Raw genomic sequence first — 16,040 nt, forward strand, 5'->3', positions numbered from 1 at the left:
TGACAGAGCGCCTGAATCCGGCGCAGAGCGCGCGACCTGAAATTGCGATTGGAGTACACTTGCTCTGGCCAGAGCATGTAGGGCACCGCTATCGCCGCTGAAAAAGAACGTCACGCAAACTTCCGGTCGGATCCACCGATTTCGGCGGAGCAGCCCCGACTGCTCCACGGAGCAATCTAGGCTCGGCAACCGCTCCCTGTCTACGATTGGAAGACGGGATCCATGCCTCAGATTTGCGTTTGGAATACAGTTGCTCTAAAAAGAGCAAGAAACGTTGCTCCAGTAGTGCTTCAACTCTGCGATTGGAAGTCACCATTAGTTCCTGGTGTAAGTGAGCACTCAGAAACCGTTTGGCAGCAGTACTAAGCTAAGAAGATGTTAACTGAGACTAATTTCATAGAGTACAATCATTATGTAGAGAGTTGGCAAAATGGTTTTCATTTGGAACAGCTTGCCTATATTATTTGTCATTCGATATGATACCGAAAGCTGCCAAACTATTTAAAGTTTTCGGGCTTACTAAAATATTGACAGAGCACTAAATTACATCCATCTCAGCTCGCCTCCAAACATCGTAACGGTTGCATACGGTGCTCACTAGTTAAAGCATCTTGCACCTGTGAGATAAAAAATCCCGTTCTTTCCACGTGGAATTCGAATAGCAGCGGGAAGAAAATGTTCAATCGTACCAATGCTACAACTTGCATAAAACCAAATGCATTGGATCTCAATTTCGCATAGCACGTGCTGCTACCGCTACCACATACCGCGTAACGTGCCCCGCCACTGCGTACGCGATGATTGGTTCCAACTTGGCACGCGGGAGCGCTGTCGACGGGAACGTGGCGCCATCTGGCACACTCAGGGAGATCTGCTTAAGCGCAGTGGCAGGACGCGGTGGTGGTAAGCGGCAAGAACAGCGGTACACGCGATGCCAAACGTGTCTATTGAGAGCCACTGCGGCACGGCGGCTTCCGCCTACAGCAATCAACGTCTAGCTAAAAGCACGCCAGCTTACAGAACGCGTGAGGGAGCACTTGTCGTTTCCGACCATTACGATTAGAGACATGGCACGCATGGAGACAAGGTTTGTGCAAGATAGCAGGGCGAGGGAAGCGGTTGGAAACGTATGCAGCTGTGGTCGACTAAGGGGACCGCTTCTGTCGCTCACATATTTTATCCATTAAAACCTGAAAGCATAGCAGCTGCCACACATAAAAAAAGAATGCTTATGACACAAAAATTAGCCTTTATGCTATCTCGCAAAACCGCACCACATACTGTTTAGCCCACCCGCACACATAGTTTCGTTTTTGCGCCTTTGTTTGGAGATAAATTCTGCCGTCACAGACCTTGCAGTTTGAAGAAACCGAAATTCGAAAGCAAAAAATGCTACGTTTCGTTTTGAACTGTGCATTTTGAGCAACATTCCACAACCAGTGCCATGTCCTCGGGCGTCGTAAGGTGGCATGTAACAATTGGTCTTGATCTCTTTGAAGCTAAAGTTGCAGCTTAAGTTTTAGGTAGCGCGAGCTATCTTATTGCGTTTTACCGAAAGCGCAATGGGCCAGGGCCCAATCAATAAGCGACTGCTGAAGCCACTTCTTGAGTAACTGGCTCAATATAGTACTGCCTACATGTCAGTAGTAGCTTAGAAGCTGGCTGGCGAAATTCAGTAATCTCCGTTGTCATGGAAGCATCAAGTTTGTCATATTAGACTTTATTACCTTAATACACTGCGCTCTTGAAGAAAATGCATTAAACTCTGTTGTCTATAAAATTTTGTCTATTACTTATAAGAAATATTATTTATAGTGGGGTTATTACCTTTTCATAGTGAGGAAAATAAAACAAGTTTCTAATGCTGTATATTTGTGAGAATACACCATTTTTTATTTAGAAAACTTATACTCAGATTCGAAGCTGATGAGAGCGTTTCCATTCGATTCGCAATCAAGTTTTGTTTTTGCATTCTCTTCACTGAAAAATATTATATTTCCACATGCTCGATTACGCAATTTGACACGAGTAAATTCTTCGTAAAGGAGTCGCACCTATTAGGTTAGTGAGTGGCTGAAGAAATGCTCTACGATGTGATGAAACGGGCAGAAACGCTGCGCGTATCGACCAATTATTGAATCAGGGAAAGACAACCCTGCAGCTACATAGTGGTTAGTTCAGAATATTAATAGCTCTCCTCTTGAATAAACAGTTGCTTTCAGTATTTTATTGAGCTCTCGGAGAGGGAGGATTCAATTGCTTCATTGTTATAACTGCCTTAGAAATATCTTCAACATTATTGCCGATAGATGGTAGCACTCTGAGGTTAGATTTTCGCTGTGTGGACGTACCTTAATGATATTTGCAAGTTAAGAGATCAAGACTAGGCATTCAGGTGCCTTGTTGCTGCTCTGAATACCTTATCAGCCAGCTCAATTCTGCATCATTGACGAAGATATTATGATGGTGGATATTTCTGTGATGCGGCAGACTCCATAATTTTTTTGGTTGTGGAGAGAGAGGCTAATTGCAAGCAAATAGTTAAAAATTTGTTTAACCGCCGAGAAAGCTAAGTGTCCAAAAAAACTGCTTAAGTAGCGTTCCTGCGTCGAGACTGAAGATGATATTTTTCAACTACGGATCAAGTTTTTTTTTTCTTCGTGACAGTTTTCACAAAAAGCCAGAGAACCGCGGTTTGTCCTTATAACTCCATGTGAAGCTAAGCTGAGAGCTATAATGAGAAACGAAAAACTTCATTTAAGTACAGCGGCTTTGTTTTCTAATCTCGAGAAAGCTGCGCGGCTATGGCTGGACGAAGATTTTTACTCTTGGCGTTCATTGTGCAAAGATATGACCATTTCTTGTATATGAGCGGCGAGGTTAAATAATTCGATCCTCCGGTCACTCAATCGATGGCGCATGAAACTGAGCAGATGAACTGGGATATGTGGGTCGAAGCGAATTTTCGAAAAATTTCAAGACTCCATTGGTGCGTTGCCTGGTTCTGTTAACTGAAACAGAATATCCTGTTTAGCGGCTATGTTAGGCTTGTTTTCAAATACAGTTTGACAATGCCACTCAATTCCAAGTACACCGGAATCAACGGCAGATCTACGACGTGTGAAAGAAAAGTGGGACGTTCATGGCAACATGGCGAATCAAGCAGCGGGTATAAAGTAGCATTTGCTATTACGTGCACAGTATCAGGACGTTAGTATTCTAGCACATTTGGAGAAGGAGAAGTTTAAGAAGAGAATTTTGTCGTCACTTATAAATGCAAGGGGATATTATTGCATCAATAAACAGAGTAGTTTTGGTAAATAAGCTTGAACGTGCTCATATTTTTACAGCTTTAGACTTCTTCTGACCTGTAAAATCAGCCAACTTTCTTAGAGAACCAAAACATGCAGATAATATCGAAATTAGGCAGGTAACCATTGTGGCCGGATCGGGTCAATTCCACATAATAGTATCTTGGAGAATGTAAGGCCCAGTGGGAGCAATAACAAGCGCATGGTAGCTGGTACAAACCATAAAGATCAAAACATTGCCCATAATTTAGTCGAATATGCATCGTATTGCCGCCTCCATTAAAGGTGAGCTATTTTTAAATGAACATTCCTGTTTGTTCTTCCATCTGTATTTGAAGCAAGTGAAAGTATTCTCGAAAAAAAGTGTGGACTTCTGGCAGACTTGCGTTGCAAATTTTTATTTAAAACCCCGAGCACGTATACCCACGCACCCTGTTTTTCTCGATTGGTACCTTCATTGGTAACTTCATTGCATGGATTAGGCAATCAAACATAACAAATGATTGCCACTTTCGTGTACCAGCTGTGGTCGCACTGGCAGAAACATTTCAGAACCTCATTCTTCGCTCTGACTCATCGGTCATGTTCGATTATTGGATCAATCTGAAAATAAATTAGTCGCCCGTACGAAGCTTGCTTCGTACGGGCGACTAATTTCGACACATGGGACAGGTTCGACGCATGGGACAACTCTATTTCGCTAAATTGGATCCTGCTGCTTTCCTTCTACTGCTTATTCATTGTTCTTGCTTCTCCAATCGCTTTCACTGGCACTGACTGGCATTTTGAGTTCACTCATCTGCGCGCATGTTTCATGCAGCGCGACGCACTGCATTTGGTACGGTGCCTCCAGCAAAACGGCGTGCGGACGCATTTCTCCGTCTCGACCACCATGCGAGGTCGCTGGACCAATCCCACGAACTTCGTCAATCGCAGCGGCATGCTCCGTGTGGATTTCTACGACGAGTGCCAGAGAAGCCCCTATCGGGAAGATGCAGCGTTGAAAGCGGTGAGTTTCTAATGGAATATAGTTGACAGGATGCCGGAATCTGAATGCATAAGGTTGTCAAGCCTTTCACGCATGCAGACGAAGCTCGGAATAATCAACCCGGACCACTTACCTACGCGTTCTTAGTAACTGCTAATGCTCTAATGTTGACGCAGCAAAGCAGTAGTGAACCGCTAATGTACTCCCTATGTCAGGTGTTTATTTTGTTATAGTAGGTGCTTACTCCTCCTGCTTCCACAAGGAGAGAGACACGGCGGTCATTCATGCTTTTTACGTGTTTAACACAGCACGCGCAGTCCCTCAAAGCAAAAAATCGAAGAAAAGAGTATTTCTGCTACTTTTACTTGTGAAAAAAATTTCTCAAGGTGGCGGTCTCTTGCAACTATCATCTCCCACAAGGTTTTCTTGTTGTTGATTAGCGAATTTATAAATTAAGACACGTTATTATAACCCAAAAGCAGAAAGCAATCAACTTCAGCAAATTCTTTTGTTGAGTACTAATGAGCGGTCACCCCCTTTCGTGCAGATTTTGTGCGGAGACTAGGTAGCTAGCGCTTTCAATTTTCTTGAGAACAACTGTACGTTTTTTGTGTGTGAAGCTATTTTGTGTTATTGGGAGGAGAGAATGATCTTAACTTCGCTTCAGGAAATGATTTTGAAAGAGCAATCATGCTATAAAAAATGTGCATAAATTGGGATGATTTCGGCTCAAGGCGAAATATTCGGCTATGTGCTATAAAGCAGTAATTATGTATAGGAAACCCAAGCTAAAGTTTGGTCGCGCGACAGCAGCGTCGAATTTATCCCCCGGCGACGAACACTGATATGTCTGAGGCGCCGCCTGAAGAGACTCCCTGCTAGCTTCGTGTGCGCGTGCGAGAGGCGAGCTCCGCGAGCCAAAGATAAACTGGGAAACTTGCCAAAGATAAACTTGGTATCTTTGAGCGTCTCGTCTTCATGCTGGCATTCTGATTTGCTACTTGATATTGCTTTTTAATTTAATTTGAAACAGGTCGTGGTTGAACCTTCGCGGGTCACTGCGACCACGAGTTCGCTTTTGGATCTTGTGTTTGTATGTGATGTTATTGAACGGCTCGGGTTTAAGGTAGATATTATGCCTGGTATATCCGACCATGACCTATTGCTCTTCAAAACCAAAATGGCACGCCCAATTACACGCAGAATAACGAAACAATTTGATGGCTTTAATAACGCTGAAGAGGAAAGTATTCTAAATGTTCTTGAACAAGACTTCGACAAATTTTCTGCTGCGCACATTGACGGCGACTTGAGTCCGAAAGAGTTGTGGTTAGATTTTAAAAACACGGTGAACAGATTTATACATCAGTACGTCCTGATGAGGAATAAAATATCCACAGCCAGAGTCCTTGGATTACACGTGAAATACTTCATTTAAAGCGCCATATAAAACGCTTTTCCCACAATACGTCAAACGTCGGACACAGTACACTGGCATCACTTCGCAGAGACTTAAGAAACAAAATAAAGGTTTCAAAATTTCAATACTTTAAAGTTAAACAGCACAAATTTCTGGTTAATGACCCGCGAAAATTCTGGGCTCGCCTAACAAAAAAAAAAGACCCAGTAAACAAACTGTCAATAAATGGTGTGGACGTTAGTGACAACCAACAAATAGCTAGAACGCTTAATGACTATTTCTCTTCTGTGTTTCTGGTAGGTGATGATCGGACAACTGATTTCAGATCAGGAAATCTTCATGTACCCGATCTTACTATAAGTGAAGCAGGCATTTTCTCTGTTCTTTTTCACCTCAATATAAAGAAATCATCTAGGCCAGATGACATTCCGAATACGTTTCTTTACAGGTACGCGGATTGGAGCGCGAAATACCTCTTTGTTATTTTCAGTGCTAGTGTGCATAGAGGTGAGATCCCCAGTGATTGGAAACTGGCTAAAATTGTCCCGGTCCATAAATCAGGTAACAAGCTCCGCGTCACAAATAACAGGCCAATAAGCTTGCTGTGCACTGCAGTTAAAGTAATGGAACACTTCATTGCTAAGCACATCACAACATTCTTGGAGGAAAACAACTTTTTATCTGAGTCACAACACGGTTTTTGCTTTGGGTTGTCGACTACAACACAGGTATTACATACTACCAACGATTTCTTCTCAGCTGTTGATACAGCAGGGCAAATTGATGCCATTTTTGTGGATTTTGAAAAAGCGTTTGACCGAGTACTCCACTGTAAACTTTTACTTAAGCTTAAGCACATCTTAGAAAATAAATAAACTCTACAATGGCTTGATTCATACTTATCCCACCGGCAGCAGTGCGTGCAGATCTCTGTTTCAAGTTCGTGGGTCACTCCAGTGCTCTCAGGAGTGCCGCAGCGCTCAATCGTCGGGCTACTTTTTTTTCTTATATATTTAAATGACCTCAAGTTTGATTCTCCTGTGCAGGCTCGTTTTTTGCAGACGACTGCATAATTTATCACACAATTCTCTTCGAATGCGACCAGCTAATTATACATAACTATTCAGGTGCTATAAGTAATTGGTGCAACACATGGAAAATGTCGTTAAATGATAGTAAGTGCAAACCAATGACCACAACCAGAAAAAAAGTCCCTTGATGCACTCTTACAAAATTAACAGCGTCTCTCTTGAACGGGTAGATGAATTTAAGTACCTTGGCGTAACGATCAGTTCGAATCTAAGTTGGAGCCCGCACATTAATAACATAACCTGAGTAGCATCTAAAAGACTATGGTTTTTAAAATACCGGCTAAAACATGCTTCCACTAAAACAAAGCTTGTGGCGTATACTTCCCTAGTGCGTCCATTGCTCGAATATGCTGACGTAGTATGGGACCCGCATACGAAAATGGATGCCAAATGTATAGAGTGTATCCAAAAAAAGAGCACTACGTTTCAATTTTCAACGCCCACGGAAGACAGGTATCGATATCTGATCTTCTTAGCCGTTCCGGTTTACCCACCTTGGAATCTCGTCGCAAAATGCATTGCTTAAAAATGTTATTCCACATCGTCAATAATCACACAAGAATAGACTTTGACAATTATGCAGTACAACAGGACACGACAAACTCGGCACAAACACGATAAAACAATTGTAGTGCCCAAATGCAGAACCACTGCATATAAGCTATCGTTCTTCCCAGGAACGATAGCCGATTGAAACGCGTTACCTCGGGAAGTGGTCACCTTATCTTCAGCCGAAACATTCTTATCTGCAATCAACCCCAGCTGGTCAAGTTAGGGTGTTTGGTTCGATTCTGGAGTGTTTCCCTTGTCGCGCTTTGTTTTTATTTTAATGTAGTGTTTGTTACTAGTCCTTTATTTGAGTTGTTCGCAGAAATTTTGCTGCCTGCCTGCAGGCCTTTTCTTTCCCCTTTTTTTCGTTGACAAAGCACTGTGGAATTTGTATCCCCACTCCTGCCTTGGTCACCAAAAGGTGGCTGGCAGTATTGAATAATTAAATAAAATAAATTTCGCGGTGACAGAAGCTGTCCCAGAAGAACAAAGCATAAGCACCGTGTACTGTTGTGCCGTGGACTACCCCTGCAGTGCACGATCACTAAAGAATAAGACCAACTTGTGCAACTATACCGATTCCCAGGCGAGTTGTGCAAGAAACAAAGACAATCAGCGTGGGTCACTGCAGTTAGGGCAATTAAGTATTTCGCGACAGTTTTATCTTGCCTTTTGCAGTGGCTGTTGCAGTGGTTTGCGTTAATTTGTCTCTGAGAGCCCAGCTAATAAATAACGCAGGTCATGCTTGCAACCACTGCGGTAATTAATGCTCGTTTTCACGGCCTTCTGCCCTCAGGATGCGGTGAAAAGTTCAGTTACAAATACTTGTCGAGAACATCATGCCGTTTTGATACCCTCATTTTATCAGACAAAGCGGTCCTTACTAGAGCCTTCTGTAATTTCTCAGTAAGCACTTGTCAAGCCGGTTTTATAACTAGGATGGCAAGTAGGTCACGTCGGCGTCGCTTGTTGAGAAAACTCAGCCACTGTGGGGACACTGGACGAGGGAAAGCGTTTGTAGTGTGCACAGTTTGTCCTTCGTCGACTGACCCCTTTCACGCGGTGCTCTCCTTTCAAAGTGATGTTCTGTGACCGTTGCGCTGTTATCATGCGTACTTGTTCAAAGGCTCGGGACCATGCAGCTTAAATTAAGAGAGCGCCGTTTGATCGCATCGAATAAGACACTGGTTATAATGTCAAAAAAATTGTGTCTTTGCTCGTTGATTTTGTTTCCAACTTTGTTTTTTTTAATATTAACTCTGAATAGGGCTGATAGATTACTCGGTTCTTTATCGGTTTTCAATTTCCGACATCGTATGCGCGATACAACAGCGTACCTGAGGTTCGCCATCACTCACACGGGACGCCGCATTCGCGCCACAGGTTTTACGAGAGCAAAATATTTTAAGACAAATTAAGTGCAAGCATGGCATAAGAGCCGAGATAAACTAAAGCTTAAAATTCCTCTGCCTCATTACAGGGCGAGTGGGTTATATCCTAGAGCACGGAGCATGCATGCCCCATACTTTATGAAGCATATTGGTTGACGTGCATGATTACCCGAGCACTAATTTTGTAGCGAAAGCTGCATTGGCCACAAACTCGCAGTTTCGCCGCGCTCGCAGTCCCACCGTGGTAGAACCGCACCCCGTGACCAACCACTTGTTTGGTCACGTGACCAAACAAGTACCGAACCACGTGATCAGCCACGGCGCCGCTCTGCCGGCAGCTGCTCCGCACCACGTTACCGACCACGTGACCAACCACGTGGTCGGTGGCGGGAGCCACTGAAAGCCCCCCACACTCACTGAAAAAAAGCAAAACACTGTGTCGAGGCTTGCAATCGAAGCAGGGCGTTTGGCGTTTGAGACGCAGACGCTACCACTCCGTCACGACGGCTCAAGGTGTAATCAGGAATAAAGACGCATGTAGTGAATGCACGCCTTACATATATTAACTATTCCGAACCAGATGTCGCCATGCTTTCGCTACGTATATCCTGGCATAACAGGGCTAGGCCATCATCATTTTTTTTTCTTCTCAGCTCTATGTATTTCCCCGAATGTACTCGGCTTGCTTTAGAAAGGCCGTAATGTATATAACAAAAAACAGCAATATACGTAGTGCAGCAGCCAACAACTACGATCAACGAGTTCGCTGCTTCATTTCACAGCGGTGATAGTATATTGTATATTATAGGCGCTTAATTAAATATCGAGTGCTCCACGAGCTATACGCCGTACACGACGGGATCTCTGACTCGAGAAACGCAGTTCGCGATCAAATGTGCCTCGTCGTCGTCAGTGGTCTGCTGATAAAGTAGACGTGACAAATGAGTGTCTCCTCTTTAAGGTTGTTCGCTTTTCTCTAGTGCGATTCAATGTGACCTATCTTCTTGAACCCGCAGTGCAGGCGATACACTGCGATCGCCTACACGTGCAAGAAAGTGCACAAGAATACTGCGGCGAAAGCAGCGAGTGAAGTAATAATAATAATAATAATAATTGGTTTTTGGTGGAAAGGAAATGGCGCAGTATCTGTCTCATATATCGTTGGACACCTGAACCGCGCAGTAAGGGAAGGGATAAAGGAGGGAGTGAAAGGGCCAACATCCAAAATTTTACTTTTTGCTTTCTTCAGAGGACGCTGCACAGTGCACTCTTATTGTACATCTAGCAGATAGCCACAAAGATTAGAAAAGTCTGTTTGATTGTTCTGGAGATGAATGAGATGCTTTAGATTTCAGTTATAGCGCAATTAAATCAGGTGTGATCATTTTCAACGAAAGAACTGATCAGGTGCTTATTATAAAAGGCCATGAAATACCCAGAGTGGCTAAATACAAGTATTTCAGGGCATATGTGTACGAAGAGCAGATATACACCAAAAAGCATGAACTAACTTAAAGAAAAAGGGCGAAGAGATGCCGGTACAATTGAACATAGCGCATTAAAGGTATAGTACAACGAATATGATGTACTGAAGGAATATCCAAACGAATAATAGTGCCAGGTCTTACGGAAATGCGGCTTTGTGTCTAAGGCGGAAGTTCAGTCGTGATTAGAAATAAATCTGAGAGCTGTTGGAAAATTAGCACTAGGTGCCCGCGGCAAAACGATAAACGAGGCAGTACAGGGGGATAATGGCTGGGCATCATTCGAAACGCGGAAAGCTCGGAGTAAACTATTATGCGAAGAACGTCGGGGCAAATTGGATGATGACAGGCGGACAGCTAAGATATATCAATACACAAAAAAAACGTTAACTCACAATGGGGCAAGAGGACTGGGAAACTTATCAGAAAATATGCAGGATACAAAAATGAAGAAATATTGACCTTTAAATGACGGGTAAAAAGCGCAGAAAGTAAGAACTAGATTTGTTCAAAGCAAAAGCAGCAGTGTGTAAAAAAATCAAAAAAGGAAAAGGGACATCAGGAAATAATAGTTTTGTGATAAATGAAGATGCAGTGCCCTACTCTTTGAAGCTAGAGCGGGGTGTCTACAGAAAACTACAGAAAGAAATATAACCAAGAGTATGAGACATGTGCAGTGTGTGGCAAATCTAGCAACAATCGTACATGTTATACTCGAATGCGATTTACGCATTCAGACATAGATGCAGGCGCTACCACTCCCTCTGATGCCATAGGTTTAGCGATAACAATGGTCATTTTACTCAATCTGCCGTGGAAGTTAGGACAAACCCATTGGAAGATTGGTGGCTGAAAAGCAGAGAAGCGAAAAAAGGTGAGACGTGTAGGATTAAAAATACATTTCAAGAAAATGGTGAACTTATAGACCAGTTTGTAAGACCTTGAAATAAAATAACACAAGCCGAGCATGGCGGCAACTGCCATCACCCCGTTTCAAACAGGACGCCCCTTTCTTCCTTCCATCCACCGGCAGCGCCACTCGAAGATGCTTTGGGAGCCTATAGTGAATCGCCACTGTAAATGCCGTACATTGCAGTGGCATTTGTATGATGATGCGTGTTGGTATCGTAATATTAGATTTATCGACATTTTTTATGACATCAAACAGGTCACAACGATGGTGCGATCTTTTCTAGAAGGCAAACCTTTATACATACTTCCCCCTTCCCCCCTCCCCCAAACACTTTCCAGCGAAAATGTTTTTATTTGAGTTGCATCGATTTTACGAAGTCCCCTTCACTATTCACAGAGCTCTGAAGCTCTGACGCGCAGTGAGCACTCAGTTGCCTACTACTTATATCACCGAGCTTCCCAGAATGGGACTGGAACAAGGCCGCAAAATATAACTGCAAGGTATAAGCCTGCTGAGAAGCTGGAGCCACAAAAAAAAAGTTAGCTCCTTAACCTCATAGCCTGTAGTTCTGCTGCTGAATTCTGCCGGAAGATTTAGTTGCAATTGAAATATTGTAATCGGAGGTTACCACTTTTTCAGAAAATACGTCACTCCTCTACTAAATAGCATAATAAGAATGCTGTACTTTTTAAAATAACGGGTGAATAATTGGAAAAGATTTGCTGCCTCAAAAAAATTGCTTACCCTGCTTCATGTTCTCGCCTGTAGCTGGAGCAATGCAACCATTATCAGGAATTCAGCAGAACGTTCAGCCAGTGCAGCTCAGCCGAGTGCCATATCACATTCTACTACGCAGCCACTCGGTCACTATTATTAATTTTTACGCCATGGATGATGTCAACGTGCTGCTTATAACTGTTAAAAGCCATGCGCCACATAATGGTATCCAAGGCGACTAGAAGTTCTTGATGCGAATTGATGGCAATGAGGAATTCACGGAACTAACAGCCCGCTACACTCTTCCTAGCGATTGCTGCTTTTCGGCAAATAGTGAAGCTTCCCATTCACTGTTGTTCTAGTCCTGCGTATAGTGCTGATACTTCACGAAATCGACTCGTGTTGGTGCCCAGCTCCGCATGCGCTGGCCGAGCCTGTCCATTTCGGGTTATGTCCCAACCTCATGGTAGACTGCTATAAGTAAGGAATTCGTTGGGTTATTTGAAGGCACCCTTCATTTGAAAAAGCTCGCGCTGATATTGCACTGCCTAAAGCAGGTGTTGTAAAAGTGCACCGAATACGCCGCGGTGGCTCACTGTATATGGTGCTCGGCTGCTGAGCCAGTTCCGCTCGAGGAGTTCCGGTTGCTTAGGAGGTCCAGTTGCGGCAGTAGTACTTCGTTGCAAGTGAAATGTTACAGCGTCATTGTACTGTGCTATGTCAGTACTCGTTAAAGAGCTCCAGGTGGTCTCAATTATTCGGAGCCCTCCGCTATGGCGTCCCTCATAGCCTGAGCAGTTTTGGGGGTCTTAAACATTGTAAACTATAAAAATGCATCGGCTAATTAATTCCAGACTTTAGTTTGGCCGCTTGAGCATTTGGGAGAAGCAGATAGATTAATTTATTAGCGTTGGCCTTTCAGAGAACGCCGTTGTTCTTCTGTACATCATGAAAAACAAACTGAAACAAACATAGCCAGCGGTGGAGAGCAACTAGTCTCACTACGCTGCCACGCGCTCTCTACGTTCGGGAGTGCATTGACATCAGAATGTTTAGAGCGGGTTATAATGTGGCATGTAAAAGGTAACAACTTTGTTTTTCGTTATTTTTATGCAAAGATATGCGACTACGCCACCGGCCCGTACGCAAGGAATTTGGCCTACGACACCAACGTGAAGGCTGTGATTACTTTTGATGAAGCTAGGAGGTTCGCTTTGGCTTTTGACAACGAAAATTCATTGCGAGAAAAGGTGAGTGAAATGGCTTGTCATCTTTAACGAGAAAACAGCTATTAGTTTTTTTTTTGTTCATGATCTCAACAGGTAACATAAATCAAAGACCAATATAGCCTTCAGAATCAAAATGAACGCCTGAATGCGCCTGTGTTTTAGATGCCTCATCCCAAAGATTCTTCGTTCCTAACAGAGGCGCGCTGATTTTTTCATCTTTTACTTTGTTGTTCGAAAATATTAATCTGGTTTCAAGCGACAGTAGCACGCTTCAGAGCAATTCGTCGCGGGTTGTTTGCGTTTCGGCACGTTTTGTTCAAATGCATTCCTCTAGCATTAGTTTAGGTTGGACCTAACCTCTAAGCAACTAGAGGATGCGTGATACGTATGTATAGCATTTAATTATCATTTTATTCGTAATTAGTGTTATTAGTACGCATAAAAAGCGTAAGCTTAGGCCGAGAGGGTCAAGTAGACAACCATTCACTTTGACGGGGCCGGAATGACCATGCCATAGTCACTACTTTCGTTAGCGCCACCCGATGAAAATACAGCCAAATATGCATGTTTGCATGATAACTGAGAGTAAGAGATACGGTCGCTCATTTCCAATCAGATGGGTCAGTTGTTCAGCACATCGCGCTTATTGATGCATTTGTGTTGATGTAAGAATGTACTGGTGTTTAGTAGTCTTGTAGGAGAGGCATTTAAGCGTTATGCCTGCTCTCCACCATATAAACGAATCGAATGTGTTATATTAAATATTTTGTAACCAGGTAGCTTGCACTAAATGCGTTTATACTTTTTCGCGGAGACTACGATCCTTCGCCGGGCGCAACTTGTTTCAGGAGTTTGGAAGTATACACTCATAAATAGGGAGGTGCAGTGATGTAATCCTTCTTCAGTGATTTCCCTCAGTTTTTGCAATGTTACTCTGTAGTATGATTTTTTTCAGCCTACATTTCAAAATTAGAGAGTGAAAGAAAAAAAAATTGGCACTGGTTTAGCTCTGGTTAAGCCTGGAGTGACGCGATAGCTACAGCTGGCCGAGTGGAACCTGGCCACGTGACCAACCACGTGACGAACCACGTATTCAGCAACTGCGCCGCGCCGCCGGCAGCTGCTCCGCACCACGTGACCAACCACGTGACAGCGCGGCGGTTCAGCCAGAGTGGCGACGCCGCCGCGCTGAAGGCTCGAAATGCTATCGTAATGTAGGCTACAAAAATTGAGGATGACAGCTTATACCACATACATTATTATAGATTTAGCGCCGTATCAGCTTGTTTCCCAGGAATACAGAAGCGCTAAGTTTTAAACCTGTTAACGCGATCGAGTCTGAGAATCATCTCTTGACTAGTTAATTGTAATTTTTGTATGGCACGAAGCTCCAGGAAACTGTTCACAAGTGTGATTACTGCATATGCACTTGATTTTTGTATCCTGCAGTGTGACACTCAGCATATATGCAAGGTTCCTATATTCAGTCACTTTTCTTGCAGTGCATTTGTAGGTTCCCGGTACCACAGCTTTCAGCTTAACCGAACATAGCTGCCGAAGGAGGTTCTGGACCACTCTGCACCCCGCATGCTTGTTATCTAAAGTTGTGTATCATGCTGTGATAGACAGCTGTGCAGACTCACTTCCATCCTTATTCCGAAATTGACCAGCTTATTTCACTGTAGGCACATGTTCAATAGTAAACAGTTCACGTTTCAGTTTGATGTACTGAACGCTGCCTTTGGGTTTGCAGAAACGAAACCGGAAGCTTCAAATAATGAGTCTCCCCGTTTTTGCAGCTCCTTTTAATTTAAAATTGACTTTAAATTGTCTACAATAAAAGAAGTGTATGCAGGACAATGGGTGTTCTCATAATCAAGACCGCAGGTCAGTCACTAAACGCCCTCACGCAGTGGGTGCTATAAAGTTTTGGCACCTAGTTATCGGGGACGCTGCCTGAGGCTTGTGTTTCAGCGCAAAATACTTTCGCGTGATTTCTGATGTGCCAGTGGACGTCAACTGCTTTCATGCGGCTGGACAGTGACCTGCCTGCATATGCTTATATGTCGCTAATGCTTTACGGAAAGGCGAGCCTTTGATCCGGAATCCATGCTTCACGCGAAGGGAACCCATCTTTGATCAGGGCACGTGTTCTGCCTTGGCTTGTACCGTGGCCTATGCTTGAGCTCTTAACGCATTCTTCTTCCCAAGTGTTGCCTTCTTGGCAAATGTAGCCTTGTCATTCAACGTGTCAATTCGTTCGCAGATTTGTGATGCCTGGGAAAGCGTGACAGACCTCCAAGTTGCCGTGGCAATCTACGACATAAATCACGATAACAGGGATACCAGATGTGAGGCCCGGTGGATGACGGGTGCTTGGGCCCGGCTGAGATTACTGCTGAGGCTGAGCGCCTTCATCGAGCGCTATTACAAGCGGCCTGAAGACCAGACCAACTGCCACCGAGTGACCTGACGACTTCTTGTGTTCTATGAATGGTCTTTTTTAACACATCATCTTACTGCTTCCTTTTTGGCTACGTGGTCAAGAGTTGAAAACAAATAAATAGCTGCTCTTTCTATGTGCTATTATGGCGTGCTACCTGCACATGAGGACTAGTTCTAATAAACGAGGTTGGCGTATGAGAGGCTTAGGCATTTTTACGGTACTCAACCCAACACAACACAAACAATTTCTAATCAATCGTATGGATTTAACTCCCCAGGAGCACATTTCAATCTTTGTTCATGAATTCGTTCAAGAAAAACTGCCTAAGACCAGATCTGGAATACTAGTATCACGGCCTTACATTCCCGTAGGATATGTCATGACTTAAAAGCAGCGATGTGATTTCTTTCCAAAGGCTCTCAAAACTATCTAAAAGTTCAGTCAAAGCTCTGCTGGGCTGCATGTGTTGCACTTTGCGTGTTGCTCCGCTAGATACCATGT

At 43.6% G+C, this 16,040-nt stretch overlaps 1 protein-coding gene across 1 annotated transcript in view; it reads left to right on the top strand.

Annotated features, from left to right (window-relative positions):
* The window catches only part of LOC144097206 (uncharacterized), a 32,339-nt gene extending 16,658 nt beyond the window's left edge, over positions 1–15,681 (top strand). The window contains exons 7-9 of the mRNA XM_077629958.1: positions 4,132–4,320; positions 12,983–13,114; positions 15,360–15,681. Coding sequence (XP_077486084.1) covers positions 4,132–4,320; positions 12,983–13,114; positions 15,360–15,566 — 528 coding nt within the window. The 3' untranslated portion in view covers positions 15,567–15,681. The remainder of the gene's footprint in view (positions 1–4,131; positions 4,321–12,982; positions 13,115–15,359) is intronic.
* Positions 15,682–16,040: the final 359 nt, after the last annotated feature.

This window comes from Amblyomma americanum, chromosome 7 (assembly GCF_052857255.1).
Source record: "Amblyomma americanum isolate KBUSLIRL-KWMA chromosome 7, ASM5285725v1, whole genome shotgun sequence".
NCBI lineage: Eukaryota > Metazoa > Arthropoda > Arachnida > Ixodida > Ixodidae > Amblyomma > Amblyomma americanum.